The following is a 24,724-nucleotide window of genomic DNA, read 5'->3' as shown; positions in this document are numbered from 1 at the left end:
GTTTAATCCCTCTTTTCTCTAAACACATAACCATAACCTTTAATCTCTGTCCTTCACTGCTCTGTAGAGCATTAGTATCGAGATTGATCTCAGATGGCTTGTATCACAATCTTTGACCTAAGTAATATTCAATATAATTTTTATTATTGTCTTAAATTTTTACTACAAGTTGACCTATTATGAAGGCCAGACAAACTGCTACTATCTTGTGCAGTGTTCAAAAGCTAGGAGGGTACTGCAGGAATTCCTAGGAAGGGTGTTTGCATCATCCCGGAAGTAAGGGAAGCAGTGCTTCCGAGGCGCATGCAGCTGCAGCCCAGTCCTGGCTTCACGGACTGTGGTGACAGTGCAGTGGGTGACTTTAAAATAAGCTTCAACTGTGGGAGCTGAACTCCATGATGCAGCTGATCAAAGCAACCACACACCTGCTTGACAGTCAGGGCCCAGGTGCTTTCGGGGAAAAGAGGACAGAAAGCAGCACCGAGAAGTATTCTCTCGGTCTAGGGGTGTTCATAGTCTCAGTAACTGCAGGTCACCTCATGTGACCTAATGTTCTTCCTGTATGGTGTATGTTCTCAATGAGAGAACTGCAGCCATGTGTACTATTACTAGGAGAAACATTTCGTTTGTCTAGGAGTTTTATTTGATGATTCTCTTTAGACTAACAGTAGGCTTGGTTTTAATAAAGTAAGGGGGCTTTTAGAAATACAGAGGATCATAAGAGACAAATACAAACAACTATACACCAATCAGATGGACAACTTAGAAGAAATGGACAAATTCCTAGACATGTACACTCTCCCAGAACTGAAACAGGTAGAAATAGAAAATGTGAACAGACCAATTGCCAGTAATGAAATTGAATCAGTGATAAAGCAACACCCAACAAAGTCCAGGACCAGATGGCTTCATAGGTGAATTCTACCAAACATTTAGTGAAGAGTTAACACCTGTCTTTCTCAAACTATTCCCAAAAATTCCAGAGAAAAGAATGCTTCTGAACTCATTCTTTCAGGCCAGCATCATCCTGATATCAAAACAAAAGATATCACTCACACACATACATACACACATACACATACAATTATAGGCCAGTATCCCTAATGAACATATATGAAAAAAAAATCAACAAAATACTAGCAAGCCAAATCGAATAATACATTAAAAGATTAATATACCATAATCAAGTAGGATTTATCTCAGGGATGAAAGGAGTTTTCAGTATCTGCAAATCAGTCAGTGTGATACCACATTAACAAATTGAAGAGTAAAAATGATATGATCATCTCAATAGATGCAGAAAAGCTTTTGACAGAATTCAACACCCATTTATGATAAAACTCTCCAGAAAGTGGATATAGAGGCAACATGCCTCAGCATAATAAAGGCCACATACGACAAGCCTACAGCTAACGTCATACTCAACGGTGCAAAGCTGAAAGCATTTCCTCTAAGATTGAGAAGAAGACAAGGATGCCCACTCACCACTTTTATTCAGCATAGTGGCGGAAGTCCTAGCTACAGCAGTCAGAGAAGAAAAAGAAATAAAAGGAATCCAGATTGGAAGAGAAGAAATAAAACTATCACTGTTTGTAGATGATATATGGTATACGTAGAAAATCCTAAAGATGCCACCAAAACACTACTAAAGCTCATTAATGAATTTGGTAAAGTTACAGGATATACAATTAATATATAGAAATCTGTTTCACTTCTATATACTATCAAACTGTCAGAAAGAGAAATTAAGGAAAAATCCCATTTACTATAGCATCGGAAAGAAAGTACCTAAGAATAAACCTACCTAAGGAGGTAAAAGACCTGTACTTGGAAAACTGACAGTAATGAAAGAAATTGAAGATGACACAGATGGAAAGATATACTGTGTTCATGGACTGGAAGAATTATTATTGTTAAAAATGGCCGTACTACCCAAGGCAATATGCAGGTTCAGTGCAATTCTTATTAGAATTCCAATGGCACTTTTCACAGAACTAGAACAAAAATTTTTAAATTTGTATGGAAATGCGAAAGACCCTGAGTAGTTAAAACAATCTTGAGAAAGAACAGAGCTGGAGGCATTGTGCTCCTTGACTTCAGGCTATGCTCCAAAGCTAAGCAGTCAAAACAGCATGGTACTAGCACAGAAACAGACACACAAATCAATGAAACAGAGTAGAGAGCCCAGAAATAAACCCACACGTGTATGGTCGGTTAATCTATGACAGAGGAGGCAAGAATATGCAATGGTGAAAAGACAGTCTCTTCAGTAAATAGTGTTGGGAAAACTGGACAGCTACATGCAAAAGGAATACATACAAAATGACAACTTTCTTAAACCGTGTACAAAAATAAGTTTAAAATGGATTAAAGACCTATCTAAGACTGGAAACCATAAAACTCCTAGAAGAAAACATAGGCAGAACAATCTGACAAAAATCATAACTATTTTTGGGGTGTGTCTCCAAAAGCAAAGGTAACAAAAGCAAAAATAAAGAAAAAAATGCTCAGTATCACTAATTATCAGAGAAATGCAAATCAGAACTACAAGGAGGTATCACCTCACACCAGTCAGAATGACCATCATTCAAAAATCCACAAATGACAAATGCTGGAAAGGCTGTGGAGAAAAGGGAACCCTCCTACACTGCTGGTGGGAATGCAGTTTGGTGCAGCCACTGTGGAAAACAGTATGGAGATTCCTCAAAAGACTAGGAATGGACTTACCATATGACCCAGGAATCCCACTCCTGGCCATATATCTAGGAGGTACCCTACTTCAGGATGACACCTGCACCCCAGTGTTCATAGCAGCACTATTTACAATAGCCAAGACATGGAAACAGCCTAAATGTCCATCAACAGATGACTGGATAAAGAAGAAGTGGTATATTTATACAATGGAATACTATTCAGCCATAAAAACCAACAACATAACGCCATTTGCAGCAACATGGATGCTCCTGGAGAATGTCATTTTAAATGAAGTAAGGCAGAAAGAGAAAGAAAAATACCATATGAGATCGCTCATATGTGGAATCTAAAAAAAAAAAAAAACAAAGCATAAATACAAAACAGAAATAGACACATAGACATAGAATACAAACTTGTGGTTGCCAAGGGGGTGGGGGGTGGGAAGGGATAGACTGGGATTTCAAAATTGTAGAATAGATAAACAAGATTATACTGTACAGCACAGGGAAATATATACAAGATCTTGTGGTGGCTCACAGAGAAAAAGATGTGACAATGAATATGTGTATGTTCATGTATAACTGAAAAATTGTGCTCTACACTGGAATTGGACACAACATTGTAAAATGATTATAAATCAATAAAAAAAGTTAAAAAAATAAACAAATGGGGCCTAATTAAACTTAAAAGCTTTTGCGCAGCAAAGGAAACCATCAACCAAATGAAAATACAACCTAAGAATGGGAGAACATAGTTGCAAAGGGTATGACTAATAAGGGGTTAATATCTGAAATATATAAATAACTCATACAACTCAACATCAAAAAAAAAAAAACAAAAAAAAAACAACCCAGTTAAAAAATGGGCAGAAAACCTGGATAGACACTGTTCCAAAAAGACATGCAGATGGCCAACAGGCACATGAAAAGATGCTCAACATTGTGAATCATTAGAGAAATGCAAATTAAAACCATAGCGAGGTATCACCTCACATCTGTCAGAATGGCTGTCATCAAAAAGAACACAAATAACAAATGTTGGCGAGGATGTGGAGAAAATAGAGCCCTTGTACACTGTTGTTTGAATATAAATTGGGACCACTATGGAAAACTTAGGGAGGGACCTCAAAAAACTAAAAATAGAACTACCATATGACCCAGCAGTTCCACTCCAGGATATATGTATCTGAGGAAAATGAAAACAATCCAAAAAGATACATGCACTTTAATGTTCATAGCAGCATTACTTAAAATAGCCAAGATATGGACGCAACCCAAGTGTCTATCAGCAGATGACTGGCTAAAGAAGATGTGGTCTGTATATACGATGGAATACTGCTCAGCCGTATTGAAGGAAATTTTGCTATTTGCAGCAGCATGGGTGGACTTGGGTATTAATGCTGTGTAAAATAAGTCAGAGAAAGATACTGTATGATATAACTTATATGTGGAATCTGAAAAATAAACTAGTGAATATTACAAGAAACAGACTCACAGATACAGGGGACAAACTAGTGGTTACCAGTGGGCAGAGGGGTAGGGGAGGGACTCGATAAGGGCAGAGGATTAAGAGATACACACTACTATGTGTAAAATAAATAAGCTACACAGATGTATTGTTCAGCACAGGGAACATAGCAAATATTCTAACAATGACTATAAATGGAGTATAACCTTTAAAAATTGTCAGTCACTGTGTTGTACAACTGAGACTTGTATAATGTTGTAAATCAACTATACTTCAATTTTTAAAAAAGAAAATAAGAGGCCTTTGAAATGTTTTCAGCAGGAAATGAATTGGAATAAAATAGATCATGTGCTTCCTTCTACTTTATTATTTTTCATATAGTAAGGTCCACTGAAGTTTTTTTTTTTTTAATCATCAGTAAAATGCTATACATCCTGCTATTCCAAGGAAATAACATGAACTCATAATTTACCATATAAGACTTGGCAGTGATTTTCTCAGAGATTTCAGTTTTTCTGATGTTTTCTTGAACAACCCACTATTAGTGCTTTAAAAAATTAGGTCTTTTCCCATAGACCTTAGGAAATAGATTGTATTTTATTTTCATATGTTCTGAGACCTAATACTTGATTTAGATGCTTTTAAAGTTGACATTTTTCATTACCATAACCTGGTTCTCTCCCCCTCCTTCCCCCCTCCTCCCCCTCCTCCTCCCTTTCCTCCTCCTTTTCTCCCCTCGGCCTCCCCCTTCTCTTCCCTCTCCTCCCCGCCTTCCCTTCCTCCCTCACTCCCTCCCTTCTCCCTCTGTTTCTCACTTTTCTTTCTTAATATTTTGAAAGCTCAGAGTTTTGCTTAGGTTTCTTAGATTTTCATTTATAGGGAATATTTATTTGTACTGTTTAACTCTCATCAGAGTAAATAGTAGTTTATGTCTGTTAATCCCATACTCCTAATTTATCCCTCCTCCCATCCTTTTCCCCTTTGGTAACCATTAATTTGTTCCCTATGTCTCTGAGTCTGTTTCTGTTTTGTATGTAGATTCATTTATCTTTTTTAGACTCCATATATGAGACACTTGTCTTTCTCTGTCTGACTTATTTCACTTAGTATGATAATCTCTAGGTTCACCCATGTTCTGCAAATGGTATTATTTCATTCTTTTTTTGGGGGGGGGTGAGTTATATTCCTGTGTGTGTGTGTGTACATTTTCTTAAACCAGTCATCTGTTGATGGGCACTTGGGTATTGTAAACAGTGCGGCTGTGGACACTGGGGTGCATGTATCTTTTCAAAGGGTTTCCATCATTTCTGGATATAGCTCATTGAGAATTTAGGGCAGGTGAAGAAAGGTAAGTAGGGGAGGAGGATGCCATAGTTACATTTTATAGGGAGAAGCTCATTCTTCCTCTGTCCTTTTAAGAAGAAATCATTCAGAATCCAGGTATTTAGGGAGCAGTGCTGGCAGCTGTGGGTCATCTTTGAGACTCAGTTAATACATCTGGTACCCACACTAGATCAAGTTCACAACCGGGGCCACTTCATTTTGAGGTTTTCTTTTTTCCAGTTCTGGTGGTAAGGAAGGAAAAAGCTGTTTACCCTGCTGCCATTCCTCCGAGTAGTGGGGTTGGAGGCAACATTCAAAGGAAATAAGCAGAGTAGTCTGGGAAACCTTTCATTTTCATGCTCTTGGCTCCAGCTTCTTTTATTTATAATGTCAGTCATTATTTGCTTCATTCAGTACTTTATTTTGGAATGATTTTTGTACTAATGATATGATTTCAGGTTGTCTGGGCTTGGCCGATATTAGATATGTTGGAAAACAGTATTACATTTTGTGGACATTTAGAATTACTATACCACAACATTTCCTTGGAAGCTTTTACAGTGTGCTGAATGGCAGTTGCAAAACTAAGACGTGGGGTTGTAGAGGAGGAATTAATACACACTGTGAACCCCATGCGTTTTCCTACCTTCTTTGAGCATGAAACACTTAGTGCAAACAGAACTAGGGGGTCCGTGAACACACAGGGAAAGGCCCTAATCAAGTTTTAGGTGTTTTCAGATAAATTATAATTATGCTTCAAAAGCTGCTTCTAAAGTAGAACTGGAGAAGATAGTTTTTATGGTCTTCACACTTTAACAAATCGTTTTTGTGTGTGAATCCACTTTTTCTTTAATTTCAGGGTTGTCTTTTAAAGTATAGCTGTCTGAACTGGTAGCGGCTAAATTAATGTGGGGTCTTCTTAAACTTACTTCCTTCAGCCTCAGCTCTGATTTATATGAGAGAGGATACAGTGCTGTATTTGGATTATCCTTTTTGTCATCACAGCATCCAGTGTTTTTGCATACACAGTTTTAATGATAATATCAGACCTCACGTTACCAAGGCACGACCAGTTTTGGACACAGTTCAGGATGCAGGGAAGCCTCTGTGCCAAGGATACACCAGATGTGTATTTATAATAGAAGAGCCACGGGTCTTCTCAATTCAAACTAAAATAGATTATAAAAGCCACTGGTTTTTAATTTAGGTTATGTTTCCTCCATTACTTTATGAACTGATCTAATCACTTAACTTTATTGCCTAGCTCCTCATAAAAGGGACATTATAAAGAAGTCCTGTTACATTATTACTAAAATAGCAAGATGATTGAATAAATATAAATTATATAAATAGAACAGGGAGCCTCTGAATGAATAATTTGAACTTCTATTTCACTTGTTGAAAAAAGACTTTTGAGTTGCAGGATTTAATGTGATATTTAACCAGAGAGAAAGCCAGAATTTCAGGGGTGGAAGGAAGGGAGGTAGTGTAATATGTTCTAACTTGAAAAAAACATATTCAGTATTATAATTTTACACATAAAAAAATGTACAAAAATCTGCTGTGTCCATTTTACTCAGCATTCTGTACGTAGTGTGCCTAGCACAGGGCCTGACACACAGTCAGTAGCCAAGAAATGTTTATTTTCTGAGATCAATGGATGAATTATCAAATAAAGGAAAAAAGAATATATAGCTTAACAAAATCTTTACTTACTGGTGTGTTCTGAAGGCAGACTTTATTTTCTCCTTACTGGAAATTATCAAGGAGGAGAGAAGGTGAGACTTCCTGTGTGTCCAGTGGGTGTCTTTAAAAGACTGGGAAGTGCTAGTCTGATAAGGAAGAGCACTGAACTGGGTATCTTGGTTTCTCACCCCGCCCTCCGACTGTTGATTAGATACTGTTATCCAGATTAGTTCTATCTGTTGTTTTTGTTTTTCCTTTCTTAATTAATTGAGGTAGTGTGATACATTATTATTACCAACCTTTTTACTTGGGTAGTAATAAGAATCAAAAAAGAGTAATTGTGAAAGTTTAAGGTCTTATAAAATATGAGTTCCTCTCGTTTCATCATTTTTTACAGGCTGCCTAAGTTGTACCTCTGTGAATTCTGTCTGAAATACATGAAAAGTAGAACCATTCTCCAGCAGCACATGAAGAAATGTGGTTGGTTCCATCCTCCTGCTAATGAGATTTACAGAAAAAATAATATTTCGGTCTTTGAGGTAAAGTATAAGAAGCTTAGTAGTTGTCTTCCTATCCTTGTCAAGTACACTTGCCACCTATACTTTGTCAAATTGTGCAACTTGATTTTTTGGAAAACGTTATGTTACTGTTGCTCACTCACTATTGAGTCAGTAATTCAGCTGTATGAGAAGCAGAACCAGGCATTCCAGGTTGTACCAACTTCACAAGCTTGATCTCTGAATAAATTACTCTGTATTTCATTGAATCAGAGATGTCAATTGTAATATATCTTACTATTTTGTGTACCACTAAGAAGGGAAAAGGGCTGCTAATTATGACTTATAAGACTCCGTTTGTTTATAGCATGCCAACAGATTTTACTTATGTTTAGATGCGATAAAATTGTCTTAGAATCTATGAAATGTGGCATTTAAATGAAAAGATTTCTACTGCTGTATTTAAAGGAATGTTTTGTAGAGGCGTATGTAATAGCTGTAGTAAATCTTAATATTTTTCTGACTTCATCACAATTGTACGACTAAGGCTACGTTTGTGATCTTGTGTTGTTAGTCGTGGTTTTTAATTTCCTGATCGAGTACCTGCCGTGTGGTCAGTTAGGTTACTTACTATGATGGTAGGATTTCAGATCGTCAGGATCTACTCCATCTCTTGCTTTCTTGATCTTCCCTAAGCCTCTGTTTCAGTTGAGGATTAGAGGAGCTCTTCAGCTCGTGGGGAGGGGAAGGCTGTGGTACACGGTGCTGTTTCAGCAAACCCGAGAGCAAAGTGTTCCTCACCTTAAGCATATATTGGTGTATATTTTTAAAAGTGATACTAATTACTTGAATTGTTGAAGAAGATTCAGCCTTGAAATGCCATTGTCTTTGGGTCCGATATGAGCAGTCATTGGCATTGTCATAAAAGAACAGGCTCCCGCATCCCCAGGGTACAGGGGTGTGAAGGGCATGATTGCCTAGCGCTCCTGGTCCTGGCCAGCCTGAGTCCAGGAAACACCTCATCTGCCAGGTTGCTGCCTAGGGAGCCTGCTTGGTGCTTCTGGCAATAGTTAATGATCCCTCAGTTAGCTTTATCTGGGGGAAAATCTTATCATGGCAGGCAGATGACATTGCTTCTGACATTAAACTATAGATATATCTTATTTTACTTAACAAATGCATCTTAGAAGAGGTTGCATTTAGATCTTTTGTTGAGTTACTTTAAAAAATGCATCAGATCAGCTTGTCTTCTGAAGGATTCCTGCAGTCAGTCTTAATATAAAAGCAGGAAGTGCTAGTTTTGAAATGGCCACCACCTCCTTGTCTAGCCATTCTTGCTTTGTTGAAGTACAGTACTTTCCATATTTAGTTGTCTTAAGACAGCAGGTCCTGTATTTTGCCATTTCAAGAGACAGCTTCCAGGTTCAGTGTTTTCTGAGAGCTGACAGCTCCTCTGAGGCTGGCCTGTGAATACTCAGAGGCGCTTGTAACTGACGTGTGTTATTCCAGAACTAGACACACTCTGCTGACCGTTCTGTTTTTCTCCTCTAGGTTGATGGGAATGTGAGTACCATTTATTGTCAGAACCTGTGTCTTTTGGCAAAGTTGTTTCTTGACCACAAAACACTCTATTACGATGTGGAGCCATTTCTTTTTTATGTACTAACACAGAATGATGTCAAGGGCTGCCACCTTGTTGGCTACTTTTCTAAAGTAAGTATATCAGCTTAAAATTTGTTTGAATTTACATGGAATTCTGAAACAGTCTCGCTGGTTCTCACTAGAAGACACCGCAGGATGCAGCACCTTCTGGGTGCCCTCTAGCTCTTTGGAAAGGAAAACAGAAGGAGCGTTCAGAAACTCATGAGCAGACTGACAAACGTAGAGAAGAAACTTATGGTTACCGGGGGACGGGGGGAGGAAGGGATAAGAGAACTGCAGATACTAACTACTGTATATAAAATAGATAAACAACAAGGTCCTCCTGTCCAGCACAGGGAACTCTATTCAATATCTTGTAGTAACCTGTAATGAAAATAAATATGAAAAGGAATATATGTATGTGTATGTATGATGGAAGTTTTATACTGTATGCCAGAAATCGACACATTGTAAACGGACTGTACTTCAATTAAAAAAAATGGAAATTAAAAAAAAGAAACTCATACAGTGCTCGCAGGTGCCTGGTAACGTTCCACACACTGTACTCTCCTGGGAGCACAAACTGCTGCTTATACTCAGGGGGAGAGTTTTGAAACGACTTCTCGTCCCGTGGGGACAATGGATAGGGAACTGGTGAAATAAACAGTCATCACCTCTCTGAGTTCTCTCTTGGTCTAAACCTCCTCGTCCTAATTTGAATTTTAGGCATAGAAGTAAGAATTTCTAAGAAGCCATTTTTTATTAAAGGATATTTTTCTCTCCTTCCTTTTAATTTTACATTCTCTTGAGGAAAAAAAATTTCTTTTGTAGTCAAACGGCATAAAAGATGTACTTTAACTTAAGCAAGCCTATGGTAAAATCTGAGTGTATAGAATAGTGAAGTGGAAAGTCTTAGCTTTATGAGAGTCCTGTTTGTAGGCTATTTCAACAGTTAAATATAATGTAAAATATATTGATTAATTTATAAAATGTATTTTTACCCGCCCTGTATAACACCAGAGTAGGGAATAAAAGAAACTTCGAAATTGTTGATGAATCTCCCCACTTCTAAAGTGCCAGCTTGACGCATCGTTTGTAACTTTGCAAGTCAGCTGGGACTCAGATTCCTCTGCTCATCTCAGGCACTGACATTACTGTTGTTGAGTTGCAGGTGGCATTGGGTGGCGTCATTTTTATTTTACACTTTTATTCTCCTGGGGTGGTTTGTGGGCAATGGCAGTGACTTGGCATTGTCCTGTCTCCTCCCAGAGGGGCATTTTTTTCTTGATGTGCATGGCTATCCCCAAAGGACCAGGGCTATGGTTATGACTGTTAGTCTTGTTTCTTAAAAATTAGCATTAGTGTTCAGTCTTACCGGCTTGCTGTTTTAAAACTTGGCTTCTGTTTTCTCCACCAGGAAAAGCACTGCCAACAGAAATATAACGTTTCCTGTATAATGATTCTTCCCCAGTACCAGCGCAAGGGCTACGGCAGGTTTCTCATTGATTTCAGTAAGGATTATAGTAACATAATTGCTTATTGTCCCCTCCTGTTGAGCTTTTGTGTGTGTGTGTGTGTGTGTGTGTGTGTGTGTGTGTGTGTGTTTTAAAGACTGGCAGCTGATTTATTGGTTGCTCCTTAGTATCTTTGGGCCTTAAAAGCTAAGGCCATGAGCTTTTTTTTCTTTTGGTTGAAATATTTTAAAATATTTAAAAATAGCTAATATTGGATACAAGCTTCTGTATGATATATAGAAAATCTCTTTAATTTGCAACTGTTCGTTTACAACAGAACTTAGTTTCATTTTGTACAGTAATTCTGCCTCCCAATATTAAAAACACATATAACTACTTAAATTCGTGCTAATAAAGAAGTGCAGCGCCTGCCCTATTCTTGTTACCCAGTTACAAACCCAGTTATACATTTCTGAGAAAATGTGTGCATCATTTTTCAGTTACAGGCTCTACCTAGTAGTTAAAAATATGCGACACACCTTTAAAATTTTTAGAAGTAAATAATACAGTAAATAATTTAATCTGATAAACTTGAAAGATAACAGTTCAAGAGGTCATTATGGAACTTGCATTTTGTTACACATCGGTAATCTGGCTTAGAAAGTACATGGCTGTGGTGAATTTTATACTTACTGTAAAATAGTGGTATAGGAGGGAATATTTCCCCTCAGACAGTTGTTAAATGTAATACTACTTAAAGGAATACATTCAGAAGTAATGCTCTAAAGTACGGATTCTGATACAGGCAGTCTTTCTAAATACCGGATTGATTATATGACTAGTGCTAGGAAGTTAATTCTCATGTGGACCAATGAAGTTTACTCTACATGGCTGTACACCTTACTCCTGACTATATTTTATTGGAAATATGTGCCATTGTTTATTTTTATGTTTCCTTTTATCTGTCTTTTTTTTTTTTTTTTTTTTTGCCTTGATTAATAGTAGAGGGTGAAACTCAGGTCATTTCCTTGAATATCCACATGCTGTTTTGAAATAGGACTATTGATGGGACATGTTAAGCCATTAAGTAGCAAAGTTAGGGGAAAAGATTTCATTTTGCATTTATTGGTCATTCATCAAGCTATGCAGACAACAATCTGTGATTACAGTGTTGGTTTTTGTTTTGCAACTTTTCCTAGTGTAGTACATTTTCCCACGTTACCCTTCTTAGACTGATTTTAAGTTTTCTCTAATGAAAAAATACTACATTTCTTCTGCCATGTCCATTTTTGATGCTTTCCCTTCCAATTCATGCCTTTCTCTTCCTTTCTTGAGAGACATGCACTGGATTAGGACAGAGTAAAGCACCGTACACTCACAGTGACTCCCTCACGCTAACACTCTTGTTTACCAGGAGTTAGGGTGATGGATAATTGTGAGGAGAGCTTTGGTTGAAATGAGAAATTGTCGTCTAATTTCCTCACAGAAGAACCACATCTTAATAGACAGGATCACGTAGAAACTAAAGGCGTTCTTTTGTATCATGCAGTTCAGATATAGCTGTGGCCACCTAGTGGTCCAACTAAAACATGCAGGGGTGGTTCCCTCGTAGTGCATTCAATAACCAGCATTATTGCCTTGGTCTTACCAGTGCCGCCTGTTAATATGAAGTCCTAATTTTAACTGTGTGAATATTTTAATGATGTGACTTATATTAATATAAGTAAAGCAATATAGGTTAATGTTTGGTGTATACAAATTATGCACTTTTCCTACATACTTGTTTTCAAGAGATTTTGCAGTTTTGTTATTTTCTTGAAGAAATTTACCTTTGAAATTATTGCCTACAGTAAGTTGAATGGATTGTGGAAGAGGAGATTGTTATTTTTGTAAATTACCATCTTTCAGGTTTCTGACATCTTTGTGATTTGGGGATTTCTTTAGGTTATTTGTTATCAAAGCGTGAAGGCCAAGCAGGGTCTCCAGAGAAACCATTATCTGACCTCGGTCGTCTTTCCTACATGGCTTATTGGAAAAGTGTAATATTGGAGTGCCTTTATCACCAAAATGACAAACAAATCAGCATTAAGAAGTTAAGTAAGTTGACTGGAATCTGCCCTCAAGACATCACTTCCACACTCCACCACCTACGAATGCTGGACTTCCGGAGCGACCAGTGAGTATCACGTCCCTTTGTGTACCTTCGAAAGATAATTAGGTGGAAGTTTTTGGATCAGGCAGCCAAATTATTGATGAAAAGGCATAAACTAGTATAAATGGTATACTTGGTGATCCTGAGACACCATTTTTCTCTCTGTAGAAATAAACTGTTATACTATTGACCATATTTTTTAAAAACCTTTTTTTTTCTAGTCTTCTTCAACTGTAGAAACCATGTCAAACAAAATACACCCATGATTAATTTCCATACAAATGGCACAAAATGAAATACAGGTCAGAGGAAAAGCAATGTTCCCCTTTCTAGCACGATTGAAAAACGGTCACAAAGAAAGGAGGCACTTGGGCTAGAAAGATAGAGAATAAAAGGGTGCGGGAGAGCAGCAGAAATTTCAGGGGTGGGAAGGGTGAGACAGTGAGTGGTTCAGACAACCCCATCCATTGCTCTGGAGCGGGAAGTGCTTGTCTGGCTTCGTATTTCTCAGTGGGGGCGTCTTCCCAGGCAGGTTGTCTGTGAAGCGTTTATCCTCATCTCTGGGGCTTTCGGGGGTGTGGCTCCACATCCATGGTGTGGTACTCCGTGTGCATCGTTGACTGCTATAAACTTTTCTCTGGTTTCAGATTTGTGATTATCCGCCGGGAAAAACTTATTCAGGATCACATGGCAAAGCTCCAGCTGAATTTGCGGCCCGTGGATGTGGATCCGGAATGTTTGCGCTGGACTCCTGTCATAGTCTCCAACTCTGTGGTCTCGGAGGAGGAGGAGGAGGAGGAGGCGGAGGAAGAACAGGAGGAGCCTCAGAGCCAGGAAGGAGACTTAGAGACGAGTGTAAGGGCACGCAGGGTCCCTGTTGATGACGGAAGAGTGTGATTTTGGTTTTCAGGAGTGTCTATGATACACATATAATGACATCTTAAACCAACACAGTAAATTCACATGTGAATTTCTGAGTTTATTTGAGTGATGGAAACGTCAGGAAGGCTTTGAGATTTGTTTATTTATTTGTATATTTTTAAGCCTTAGTATCATTATGAAACCTTCAAATTTGTTAGAATATGTTACTTATGAGTAAATATGCTAATCAGAGTGCCAGTAAGCAGCTCAATTCGAAGCTGTGTGGTAACTGAGGGATCTGAATTGAACCTAAAGCTCACCGTGGTTAAACATGAAATGAAGATATGTTTTCCTTAAAATGTTAAGGAAATCCTGTTGTCACGTATGTTTTCTAATAGAGCACTAAGTAGTTCAGTGAGTACACGGGTGTCTTTAGTCATTAAAGGGTTGATGAGGGACTACACTGCTGTGCAGTTTTCTGTGTTTTTCTTCATGTGATGCTTACCTTTCTCTTTTTTAAAGCAGTTCTTTCATCCTTTAAAAATCTGTGTCCTCCTTTGATAAAGTTTCATGCCCCTGTTTAATATAATTTTTTAAATGAAATTAAATATTCAGAATAAAGTATTCAGAATAAAATAAATCAAAATATTTACAGAAATTTTCTTTCATTTTTTGGAACATCCCCTTTCTCTTGCCCATGCCTGAGCCCATGTCCTCTCTGTTAAGTTTTTATTGAGAAATTTTATAAACTATCTCATTGAATGTTTATGAGTATAAGAACACTGCAGTTCACTCTGATTATTAAAGATGGTGCTGTGCAGTGGTTGGGAGCACCAGCTTTGGCTCTGGCTGTCTGGGTTCACAGCCCAGCTTCTTTACTTGCTATTTCATGTCCTGGGGCAAGTTAGATTTTTTTGTGCCTTAGTTATTACCTCATCTGTAAAATGGAGCTATAATAGTAATGCTGCATATAATCGTTGTGAGGTGTACGTGGATACCCATAAAGCATTTAAAACGGTGTCTAACACGTAGAGATACTTATGTCAGCTACTAAATAATGAAAAACGTTCTCTTTCAAAGTTCGTTTCTTATCTCAGTATTTACAAGGTCGGAATAGGAGATATAACCGAATATGACTGAAAAATTAATCAACATGGCCCCATTTTCTGCCGTCAGGTGGGGAAGGCTACCTGCCGTGAGAACAAAGAACCGGAGTCGTGTTCTTCCGTGGAGAGTGAGAAGAAGCCCGAAGCGCCGGCAGCGGCCAGTTCCGCGCGGCTGAGCAAGCAGGCCCTTCCCCGGGACAGCCCTCCTGCCAACAGCCCGCCGGCCCGCAGGGGCCGCTGGCCCAGGAAGAGCCGGAAAGCCCAGGACCGCTTCGGCGACAAGGACCCGAAGCTGCTCTTGGAGGAGACGTCAGCCCCCCGGGAGCAGTATGGGGACTGCGAGGAGAAGCCAGAACCGCCCCCGGAGCAGGACGCCGAGAGCGAGGAGCCGCCGGCCGCCTCCCAGGAGCAGCCGGGCCAGGATGGGAAGGCCGACGCGCCCCGGAGAAGGGCCGGGGAGGGCCTGGAGCTCTGGCGGGCGCCGCTGAGGAGAAGCCCCGAGGTGCTCAAGTGCGCGCTGCCCGACGGCCACGACAGGCTGCCCCGCCGCTACGCCGACGGCCGCTTCGGGGACGCGGACCGGGCCCTGCTGCGGGGCTTCAGCGAGAGCAGCGAGGAGGAGGAGGAGCCCGAGAGCCCGCGGTCCAGCTCGCCCCCGGTGCTCACCAAGCCCACGCTGAAGCGCAAGGTGAGGCCCCGGGTTCGGCCCTGCCGCCCCGAGGAAGCCAGGAGCCCTCAGGGTGGGGGGCTTTCCAACTTCCGCCTCCGTGTGGTGTGGCCTCCCACCTTCCCGGGAGCGGGTGGGATGTGCTCGTGACTTCCTGGGCTTCTGGGAATTCGCTTAGAAGTCATAAAGTTATTGAAGGGCTGACAAACTTTTTTTAGCTTGACGGTTTGATTTCAAATTAGGACTTTTTAGGGATTGCAAAAGTATTTTGAAACTATGTACAGATGAGAAACGTTTCTGTTAGGAAAGGAGAGGAAAACAGTACACATTTTGCTGGAAAGTGGACAAAGCAGTGCCTGTACTGAGGCGCTCGGAGCGAAGCTGCTAGTCTTACCCTGGGCGGTGCCGTCTTACCCGTGCTCTCCTTCCTCCTCTCGCCCTTCATCCTCCCGTGGTTTGACTTACCCTTGTTTGAAAAGTAGCTTTTAAACTATATTTCATCATCTCGCAAAGTTGGAAGGATAGGCAGATTGTTGATAAGTGCTGTGTGATGATGATGATGAATTCCGTTACACCATATACCGGAAATATCTCAGGCTCCAGAGTGAACCGCCACAGGCCAGCCAGAATGACGTGTCAGCTCCCTGGACGAGCCACCCAGTAGTAGTGGGGGACAGCTTTCATCCAAAGCAATGAAATCGTTCTTTTCCTTAGCAGAGCTTTTAAAAAAAAAAAAAAAAAAAAAGGTAGGGCTATTTATTTAAAAATAAACTTTCCATTTTAGAACAGTTTTAGATTTACAGGTTTATTGCAAAGAAAGCACAAAGAATTCTGATGTTCCCCACAACCAGGTTCCCCGACTAGTAACCTTTTACCTTGTACCTTGTACGTTGGTCACAAATAGTGACCCAGTACTGATCCATTAACTAGAGTCCATACTTTGTTCAGATTTCCTTAGTTTCCCTCATGTCCTTCTGCCCGGGACCATCCAGTACACCATATTGCATTGTGTCATCGTGTCTCTTTAGGCCCCTTTTGGTTGTGACAGGTTCCCAGACTCCGTGTTTTTGACAACCTTGACAGTTTTGAGGAGTACTGGCTAGCTGATTTGTAGACTGCCCCTCACGGTGTTAGAAGACCACAGAGGTGAAGTGCCATTCTCATTGCCTCGTGTAAGGGTATCTGGCAGCACTGTATCCCCATGTACCACATGCAGGGGTTTGCCATCAGTCTGACTCTTCACTATTTGTGTTAACGTCACGCTCAGTCATGGCTCCAGGTGGTTTGTCCACTGGAGAGTCAGTCCTTTCTTCAGACCCCTTTCTATGCTGTACTCGGGAAATTACTGCCCATCGCCCACGCTTCAGGTGTGGGAAGTTACACTCTCATGCTCCAAGAGCAGAGTATCTGTGTTAAGTTATTTGGAATTCTACTTGGGAGATCTATCCATTCTTCTCTGTGTTTGTTTATCCATCATTCATTTATGTCATTGTGGACTCAGAGGTTACTAACTTTATACTTCAGGTTATAACCCACTTCTGCCACTTTATGTACTAATTTGTCTCCAGCTCCAGCTGGTATGCGCTTTTTCAGTCTTGCTCCTGTGTCTCTTCAACATCTTTGTCATTTAGAGGCTTCTTGGTTTGTTTCGAGCACTTCCTCACCTTCTGGGTCTACAATATATTCTGGGTTCATCCTGTATATGTCGTGCTCCAGTCTTGCAATCAGCCATTTCTCCTGAGAGCAGGGCCTGGTGTTTAACCTCGTTTGAAAATTGTGTTCTCAACTAGGCATAGTCGATTTAAAGTGGAGAAAAATAGATTAACTCTGTTGTTCATTACATGACCATGAAGACTATTTCTTTTACATCCTAGCCTTATATTGCCTATTTATAAAATAAAGTTATGCTATTTCCCTGTGTAAAAAAGAATATTGTAATAGGCAGTGAGACCAGGTACAAGATACTTTTGAAGTTCTTGAAGAAATTCAGTTGCCTGGGAGTCAGAGGCTGTGTTTTGCAGCCTTTTCTGTACTGACTGGATGTGCCCTAAGCAAGTCCTGCGGCCTCTTTGGCCTCTAGAATGAGGGGATGGACCAGAGCATCCTTGGTGATATGATACTGATTTGTGACACCTATTCTGTGATTCGAGGTGTTATATCAGTCTTAGTACAGAGTCGCGCCTGATGTGCCAAATCCCAGTTTTAAGAGATTTATTGTACTTTTAGAATGCTTGCCAGCACCAAGGAAATGTGTGCCGACTCCGTAGCTGCAGCTCTTTGTGGGCGGCTCGTGAGAACTCGTGCGGCTTTCCCAATGCACAAACGATGTGTTAGTCCCTTTTTCCTCTTGAGGAAGAGAAGTTAAGGGACTAGCCTGTGTCACTTCAGTACTGAAGTGGGAGACTCCCTAGGGTGTTAATTTAACTGCACCGTTACTAAGGGAGTGATAGTATCTCCTCTGACAGCACGTCTGTTCTTTTACAAAGTTGTATTCAGTTATCCAGATCTTGTATCTGTGATCCTTCATGTACTGTTTTACAGTAGTAGTCTGTAATAATCACAGTGTCTTTTGGCAAACAGCATCCTCCTTTTACAGGTGCTAATTCTATTAAAAACTATTTAAAAACCATGAATCATGTTATTAATAGAAGTGATAGTGTTCATTACTGTAAATAAAATGCTTTCTTTCTCATAAATAGAAACCCATTCTTCACCGAAGAAGGAGAGTCCGAAAGCGCAAACACCACAACAGCAGTGTGGTCACGGAGACCATCTCTGAGACCACCGAGGTCTTAGACGAGCCCTTTGAAGACTCTGACTCCGAGAGGCCGATGCCGAGGTTGGAGCCCACGTTTGAGATGGACGAGGAAGAGGAGGAGGAAGATGAGGGCGACCTCTTCTCTAGAGGGTACTTCCACCGCTTGTCCTCTCAGGATGTCCTCAGGTGTCGCTCCTCTTCTAAGAGGAAGTCGAAAGATGAAGACGAAGACGAAGAGTCAGATGACGCTGACGGTATGTTTCACAGCACCGCTGCTTATTGGTAGTTTATGGTGTTGGAAGACAAGACAGGTGGTCTCAGAAAGAGGCACTCGGAAATATAAGATCCTGTAATCTGTTTTCATTTTTTTTTTTTTTATCCCTCCTTGTGCAGATACTCCTATCCTAAAGCCAGTATCTCTCCTGAGAAAATGTGACGTGAAGGATTCTCCGCTTGAGCCAGACGTGTCCCTGCCCATGAAGAAGAAGAAGGGGTGGCCCAAAGGCAAGAGCCGCAAACCGGTCCACTGGAAGAAGAGGCCTGGCCGCAAGCCGGGGTTCAAGCTGAGCCGGGAGATGGTGCCCGTGTGTGCGCAGGAATGCCTCATGGAGCCCGTTGTCCCGCTTCCCAAACCCGGACGGAAACTCAGAATTCAAGAGAACGAAGAGACCATTGAACCAAAAGAAGACTTGCTTTTAATGGAGGAAAGGAAGGAAGAGGAGGAGCTGCCCGCGGAGGCAGAAGAGGTTGAGGACGGGGAGGAGGAGGACGCCACCGGCAGCGACGTCAGGGCGGCCTCCCCGGCGGACAGCAGCGGCCCCGAGACGGAGGCGAAGGAGCCCGACGTGGGCGAGGAGGAGGAGAAGCCCCGCGTCCCCGCGGAGCAGCGTCCGGCGGAGGAGGAGCCTCAGGAGCCGGAGGGGCCGGAGCCCGAGGAGGAGGAGGACGGGGCTGCAGGGACCGCCCAGCACGAAGACCACGACGCCGACGATGAGGACGACGGCCACCTGGAGTCCACAAAGAAGGAGGGGCCCGAGGAGCGGCCATCCCGGGAGGACGCCAGGGAGGAGCCTGGCGGCCGGGAGTCTTTTTTAGATACTAACATGCAGAGCAGCAGGGAGACGGCCAAGGATAAAGATGAAACCGAGCCGGATTCTGAAGAGGAGCAGACCTCCCAGGAGGCGTCCGTGGTGTCCGAGCACATGCCGGGCTCCGAGGATGACCACGAGGAGGACTCGAACTCCAAGGAGGAGCTGGTGGAGTTGAAGGAGGAGGAGGAGATCCCTCACAGCGAGCTGGACCTGGAGACCGTGCAGGCCGTGCAGTCCCTGACTCGGGAGGAGAGCGGCGAGCACGAGGCCGCCTACCAGGACTGCGACGAGACCCTGGCGGCCTGTCAGACCCTGCAGAGTTACACCCAGGCCGACGAAGACCCGCAGCTTTCCCTGGTGGAGGACTGCCACGCCTCGGAGCACAACAGCCCGATGTCCTCTGTCCAGTCGCACCCCAGCCAGTCGGTGCGCTCGGTCAGCAGCCCCAGCGTGCCCGCCCTGGAAAGTGGCTACACCCAGATCAGCCCGGAGCAAGGATCCCTGTCCGCACCCTCTATGCAGAACTTGGAGACCAGCCCCATGATGGATGTGCCTTCCGTTTCAGACCACTCCCAGCAGGTGGTGGACAGTGGCTTCAGTGACCTGGGCAGCATTGAGAGCACCACGGAGAACTACGAGAACCCCAGCAGCTACGACTCCACCATGGGCGGCAGCATCTGTGGGAACGGCTCTTCGCAGAACAGCTGCTCGTACGGCGGCTTGTCGTCCTCCAGCAGCCTCACCCAGAGCAGCTGCGTCGTCACCCAGCAGATGGCCGGCATGGGCAGCAGCTGCAGCATGCTGCAGCAGAACGGGGTCCAGCCCGCCGCCAACTGCAGCATCAAGTCGCCGCAGAGCTGCGTGGTGGAGCGGCCTCCCAGCAACCAGCAGCCGCCGCCGCAGCCGCCGCCGCCGCCCCCCCAGCAGCCGCCGCCACCGCCCCCGCAGCCCGCGCCGCAGCCGCCCCCACCGCCGCAGCAGCAGCAGCCGCCGCCCCCGCCCCCGCCGCCCCCCCAGCCGGCGCCGCCGCCGCCCCAGCCCCCGCCCCCGCCCCAGCAGCAGCCCCCGCTGTCGCAGTGCAGTATGAATAACAGTTTCACCCCAGCGCCCATGATCATGGAGATCCCGGAGTCCGGAAGCACGGGGAACATAAGTATCTATGAGAGGATCCCGGGGGACTTTGGTGCCGGCAGCTACTCCCAGCCGTCAGCCACCTTCAGTTTAGCCAAGTTGCAGCAGCTGACTAACACCATTATGGACCCTCATGCCATGCCTTATAGCCATTCTCCTGCTGTAACTTCCTATGCAACCAGTGTTTCTCTGTCCAACACAGGGCTGGCTCAGCTGGCTCCATCTCACCCGTTAGCTGGGACCCCTCAAGCACAAGCCACCATGACGCCGCCCCCAAACTTGGCCTCCACCACCATGAACCTCACGTCCCCTCTGCTGCAGTGCAACATGTCTGCCACCAACATTGGCATTCCCCACACGCAGAGGTTGCAAGGGCAGATGCCCGTCAAGGGGCACATTTCCATCCGCTCCAAGTCCGCGCCGCTGCCCTCCGCGGCGGCTCACCAGCAGCAGCTGTACGGCCGCAGCCCGCCCGCGGTCGCCATGCAGGCCGGCCCGCGTGCGCTGGCTGTCCAGCGTGGCATGAACATGGGGGTTAATTTAATGCCAACCCCCGCCTATAATGTCAATTCCATGAACATGAACACCTTGAACGCCATGAACAGCTATCGAATGACACAGCCCATGATGAACAGCAGTTACCATAGTAACCCTGCCTACATGAACCAGACAGCACAGTATCCTATGCAGATGCAGATGGGGATGATGGGGAGCCAGGCCTATACCCAGCAGCCTATGCAGCCAAACCCTCATGGAAACATGATGTACACTGGCCCCTCCCATCACAGCTACATGAACGCCGCCGGCGTGCCCAAGCAGTCACTCAACGGACCTTACATGAGAAGATGAGCAGGACGAACTTGCAGCCGAAAACTTAAATATATATAAATAAAGGAACCTTTTATACTGACAAACCAGAGAAAAATGGACCTTTTTTCCAGTTAAAATATTGCTGTAGATTTAGAGGAATTTTTCTTTGGTTTATTTTATTTTTTAGAAAACCTGGTCTTTTTGCGGGGGGGTGGGAGGGCTCATTTTGTTCTGGGTTTTGGTTTTCTTCACAATCTTGAACATTTTACAATAGAACTCATCTACAAAATGGATTTGGGGGTAGGGGAAACATGCACAAAAATCTTTTCATAATTAAAAAGAGCCTTACTTTCTTTACACACCACATGGACGGAATTTGTGTAAAAGTGAATTATCTTTTATTTTATTTGAAGATGTATGTTTCCCCTCACTGTTTGCAGCTCCCAATGTTGTCATTTTTAAATGTTATATATACATCTCGAGGGTTAACCAGACCCTTTCCTCCAAACCCAGCCTTTCATTTCCTACTTCATTCCAGCAGGAGGCACTTACGGGAGACTCGGACGGGGACATGGAGAACAACCCAAGCTCCTTAAACTTATTATTATTGTTAATATTATTATTATTATTATTATTATTAATAAAGCGAGGCAGGAAAATGCTTCTCCTTTTAAAATCCCCTCCACTCCCTACACACATACACACACACACCTCTTGAAACCTTTCCCCAAGAATGTTTCTTTATAGATGGACTTCATTGAAATGTTTGTTTTTATGAAATCAAGTGTAATATAATTTTTTTTAAACTACTCCCACTCAGCACTCAGAGACACAAAATACTGTAAGTCTCAATTAACAGCAGAAACTCAGAGGAAAGCTGTTTGCAATCCTAATCCAGCCTTGGAGGAATAGAGATGGTCAGTTAACAATCAAAAAGAGGAAGTTAACCTCTGGTTTTTTTAACCACCTGGTGAATCAGCCATAATGCACATAACTGCACGCAGCCTCTTGTTTTTAGTATGTACTTTGAGATGCTAAGGGTCTTGATTCTTGAGGCTTTGACTCTGATTAAATTCAAACAGCAGTCTGCAGTGGTTAGCCTCTTACATCCTTGCATAAAGTGTTGGTGGATGACTGTACCTGTCAGCGATTCGAGAAGTACCCGACTAACCCTTGACACTGTTTACTTGACGTCGGAAGACGCCGCCGACTGTGTGTCGGGAGGGAGATCATGGTGTGAGTTTTATAGCTACTTAACTAATACATACCTCTAGTTTGCATTTGTCTTTCGCGATCCTGAGTTCATCCCCTGTGAATCAGTGCACCAGCCCCTCTCCCGTGAGCGGCTGAGGAGAAGAGGGATCAACGAACCACCAGCATAGCAGGGCAGACCCTGACAATGGCGGGGCGGCGGCCGGCGCCCGCGCTGCTCCCAGCTGCGTTCTCTTCTCTCCTGTGCAGCCTGTCCGCCCAGTCTCTTCCTGTTACTTGCTCCAGGGATAGGTAGAAAAAAAATATATATATATATATATATAAGTATATATATATATTCATATATATGTTCCATCATTAGAAGATGGACACTATTATACCACTTGGTATGTGCAGTCAAATATCCAAAAGGGGGAAGTACTGCTTAAAGAAATACCTGTAAGCATTAAATTCTCTCCTTTATTTGTACATTTTATATAGATAAATTTTTGAAGGACGAATTAGGCATTAAATTTTTTCAAATGCACAGGTTTGTTGGTTTTTTTTTTTTTAATATATATACACTTTAATTGACTTTCTCAATTAAACGTGTTAGGTAGAAAAAGGCAGAATTCCACATCTTCCCGCTGTCAGTTCCGAGCATGTGCAAGGCTGTGTAGGACCCAGTTTCTCTGTATATACTATTCCAGTCCCCGAGCATCTGTGTAGAAAGTGCTCTGTGCTGCCCTCCGCCTACTCTTCAGCTCTGTCATTGCTTCCTGGTTGGGGTGGGGATGGGGGTGGGTCGGGAGGGAGGTGTGTGGGGAGGAGGGTGGGTCAAGGCAGAAGGAGAAGCTGTTGAAACGAGGGCCGTGAGTTCAGTTTCCGTTGGTTTGCGGTTGTGTTTGGTTTTGTTTCTTTAAAAAAAAAAAATTCAATCGGGCAGCTCCCTTTTCCACAAGCCTTTTTGTGACTTTAGAACTATTGTAGAAAAAATGTTCTTTTCTATATTATAAAAGAAATTATCCAACACAGTAATATTGGTACCTGTCATTTTTTCACTTCTGTTTAAAAAAAAATGTATTTTTAGCAAGATAACTTGGGTAATCTTCTAAAAAATAAATTTAAAAACTCACTGTTAGTGACTTTGATGCCTTTTAAAATAAGAGCTTTTTCATTTCATTCCATCTTTAAAATTTTTTATCTTTGTTGTAGAATATTAAAAACTATTTTAAGAAAGATAAAAATTCTCTTTAAAGAGATCTCTAGCGTGTGTGAATAGAGCTCCAGATGCCTCTAAAAGCCGCATGTACAAATGAAGCTAAGTCTATTCCTGTCTGTTTATATTTGCTTTTCCTGTTTTGTAACCTCTTTGTACTTTGCTCATGGCGACTTGTAAGCTGAGGGGAAGGGGTGCCTCACTGCCTTTGTGCTTCTCCGTGTCACGCGCTCCTGGGCCAGCTGGTCTCCCTTCCTCTCCTTGTATGTAATATCACTTTTTTTCCCCCTTTCTAGCAAGTACTTTCAAAAGAACTCTGTACATTTTAACATAAAAAAAAATAAATTATGTTGAGCCATTTTGGATGTCTGTCTTGCATGTGGAATTTTTCTCCCAAATATTTCAGACTCTCCGATTCTTTTTCTACATACGTGCTCCTCTTTATATAGCAAGTATAAGTTGATGACCTTTACTCTGAAATTTCAGTTTTCGTTCATATATGTGTTGAAATACCAAGAATATAAGTAGGAGACCAGCCATGCAGATCACCTGTCAGTTCATTTACACTGGCCTCAAAGAGCTTTTTGAGCCTCAGAATCTCCTGTTTTTGAAAATGTCATTTAAAACCTTTTAATTGGTATCCTAAGTTCAAAGTCTCTTGTGAACAAAGCAAAGAAATTCATACATAAAGCCTCTGTTCTAGGATGGAGGCTCTGCCCCACGTACAGACAAGCTCTAACTGTTTAACTGATGTAGTACAGTTAATAAGACTTGAGTGGTTGATTTCACTTTCTTTTTAAAGGAAGGTTAGGAAAAGCTGTTGTCAATTACGTTAAAAATGACTGAATCTGATCGTAGTTTTCTGTGTAAAGTGAAAGCAGTTATATGTTGAGTAGGAGGCAGTGAAGAAGTTACACGTGTCCTGTTACTCACCCAGCAATTCCACTTTGTTTTTAAACCTAAAGAAACTGTTTAC

At 42.4% G+C, this 24,724-nt stretch overlaps 1 protein-coding gene across 1 annotated transcript in view; it reads left to right on the top strand.

Annotated features, from left to right (window-relative positions):
• KAT6A (lysine acetyltransferase 6A) overlaps window positions 1–24,113 on the top strand; it is a 97,207-nt gene extending 73,094 nt beyond the window's left edge. Inside the window, exons 10-17 of the mRNA XM_074353613.1 lie at window positions 7,568–7,709; window positions 9,219–9,380; window positions 10,726–10,819; window positions 12,707–12,938; window positions 13,562–13,769; window positions 14,952–15,569; window positions 18,248–18,560; window positions 18,700–24,113. Of these exons, the coding sequence (XP_074209714.1) occupies window positions 7,568–7,709; window positions 9,219–9,380; window positions 10,726–10,819; window positions 12,707–12,938; window positions 13,562–13,769; window positions 14,952–15,569; window positions 18,248–18,560; window positions 18,700–21,377 (4,447 nt within the window). The 3' untranslated portion in view covers window positions 21,378–24,113. The remainder of the gene's footprint in view (window positions 1–7,567; window positions 7,710–9,218; window positions 9,381–10,725; window positions 10,820–12,706; window positions 12,939–13,561; window positions 13,770–14,951; window positions 15,570–18,247; window positions 18,561–18,699) is intronic.
• Window positions 24,114–24,724: the final 611 nt, after the last annotated feature.

Source organism: Camelus bactrianus, chromosome 26, assembly GCF_048773025.1.
Source record: "Camelus bactrianus isolate YW-2024 breed Bactrian camel chromosome 26, ASM4877302v1, whole genome shotgun sequence".
Lineage (NCBI taxonomy): Eukaryota > Metazoa > Chordata > Mammalia > Artiodactyla > Camelidae > Camelus > Camelus bactrianus.
The sequence above is the reverse complement of the archived record's forward strand: the minus strand, read 5'-3'. Positions and strand labels throughout refer to the sequence as shown.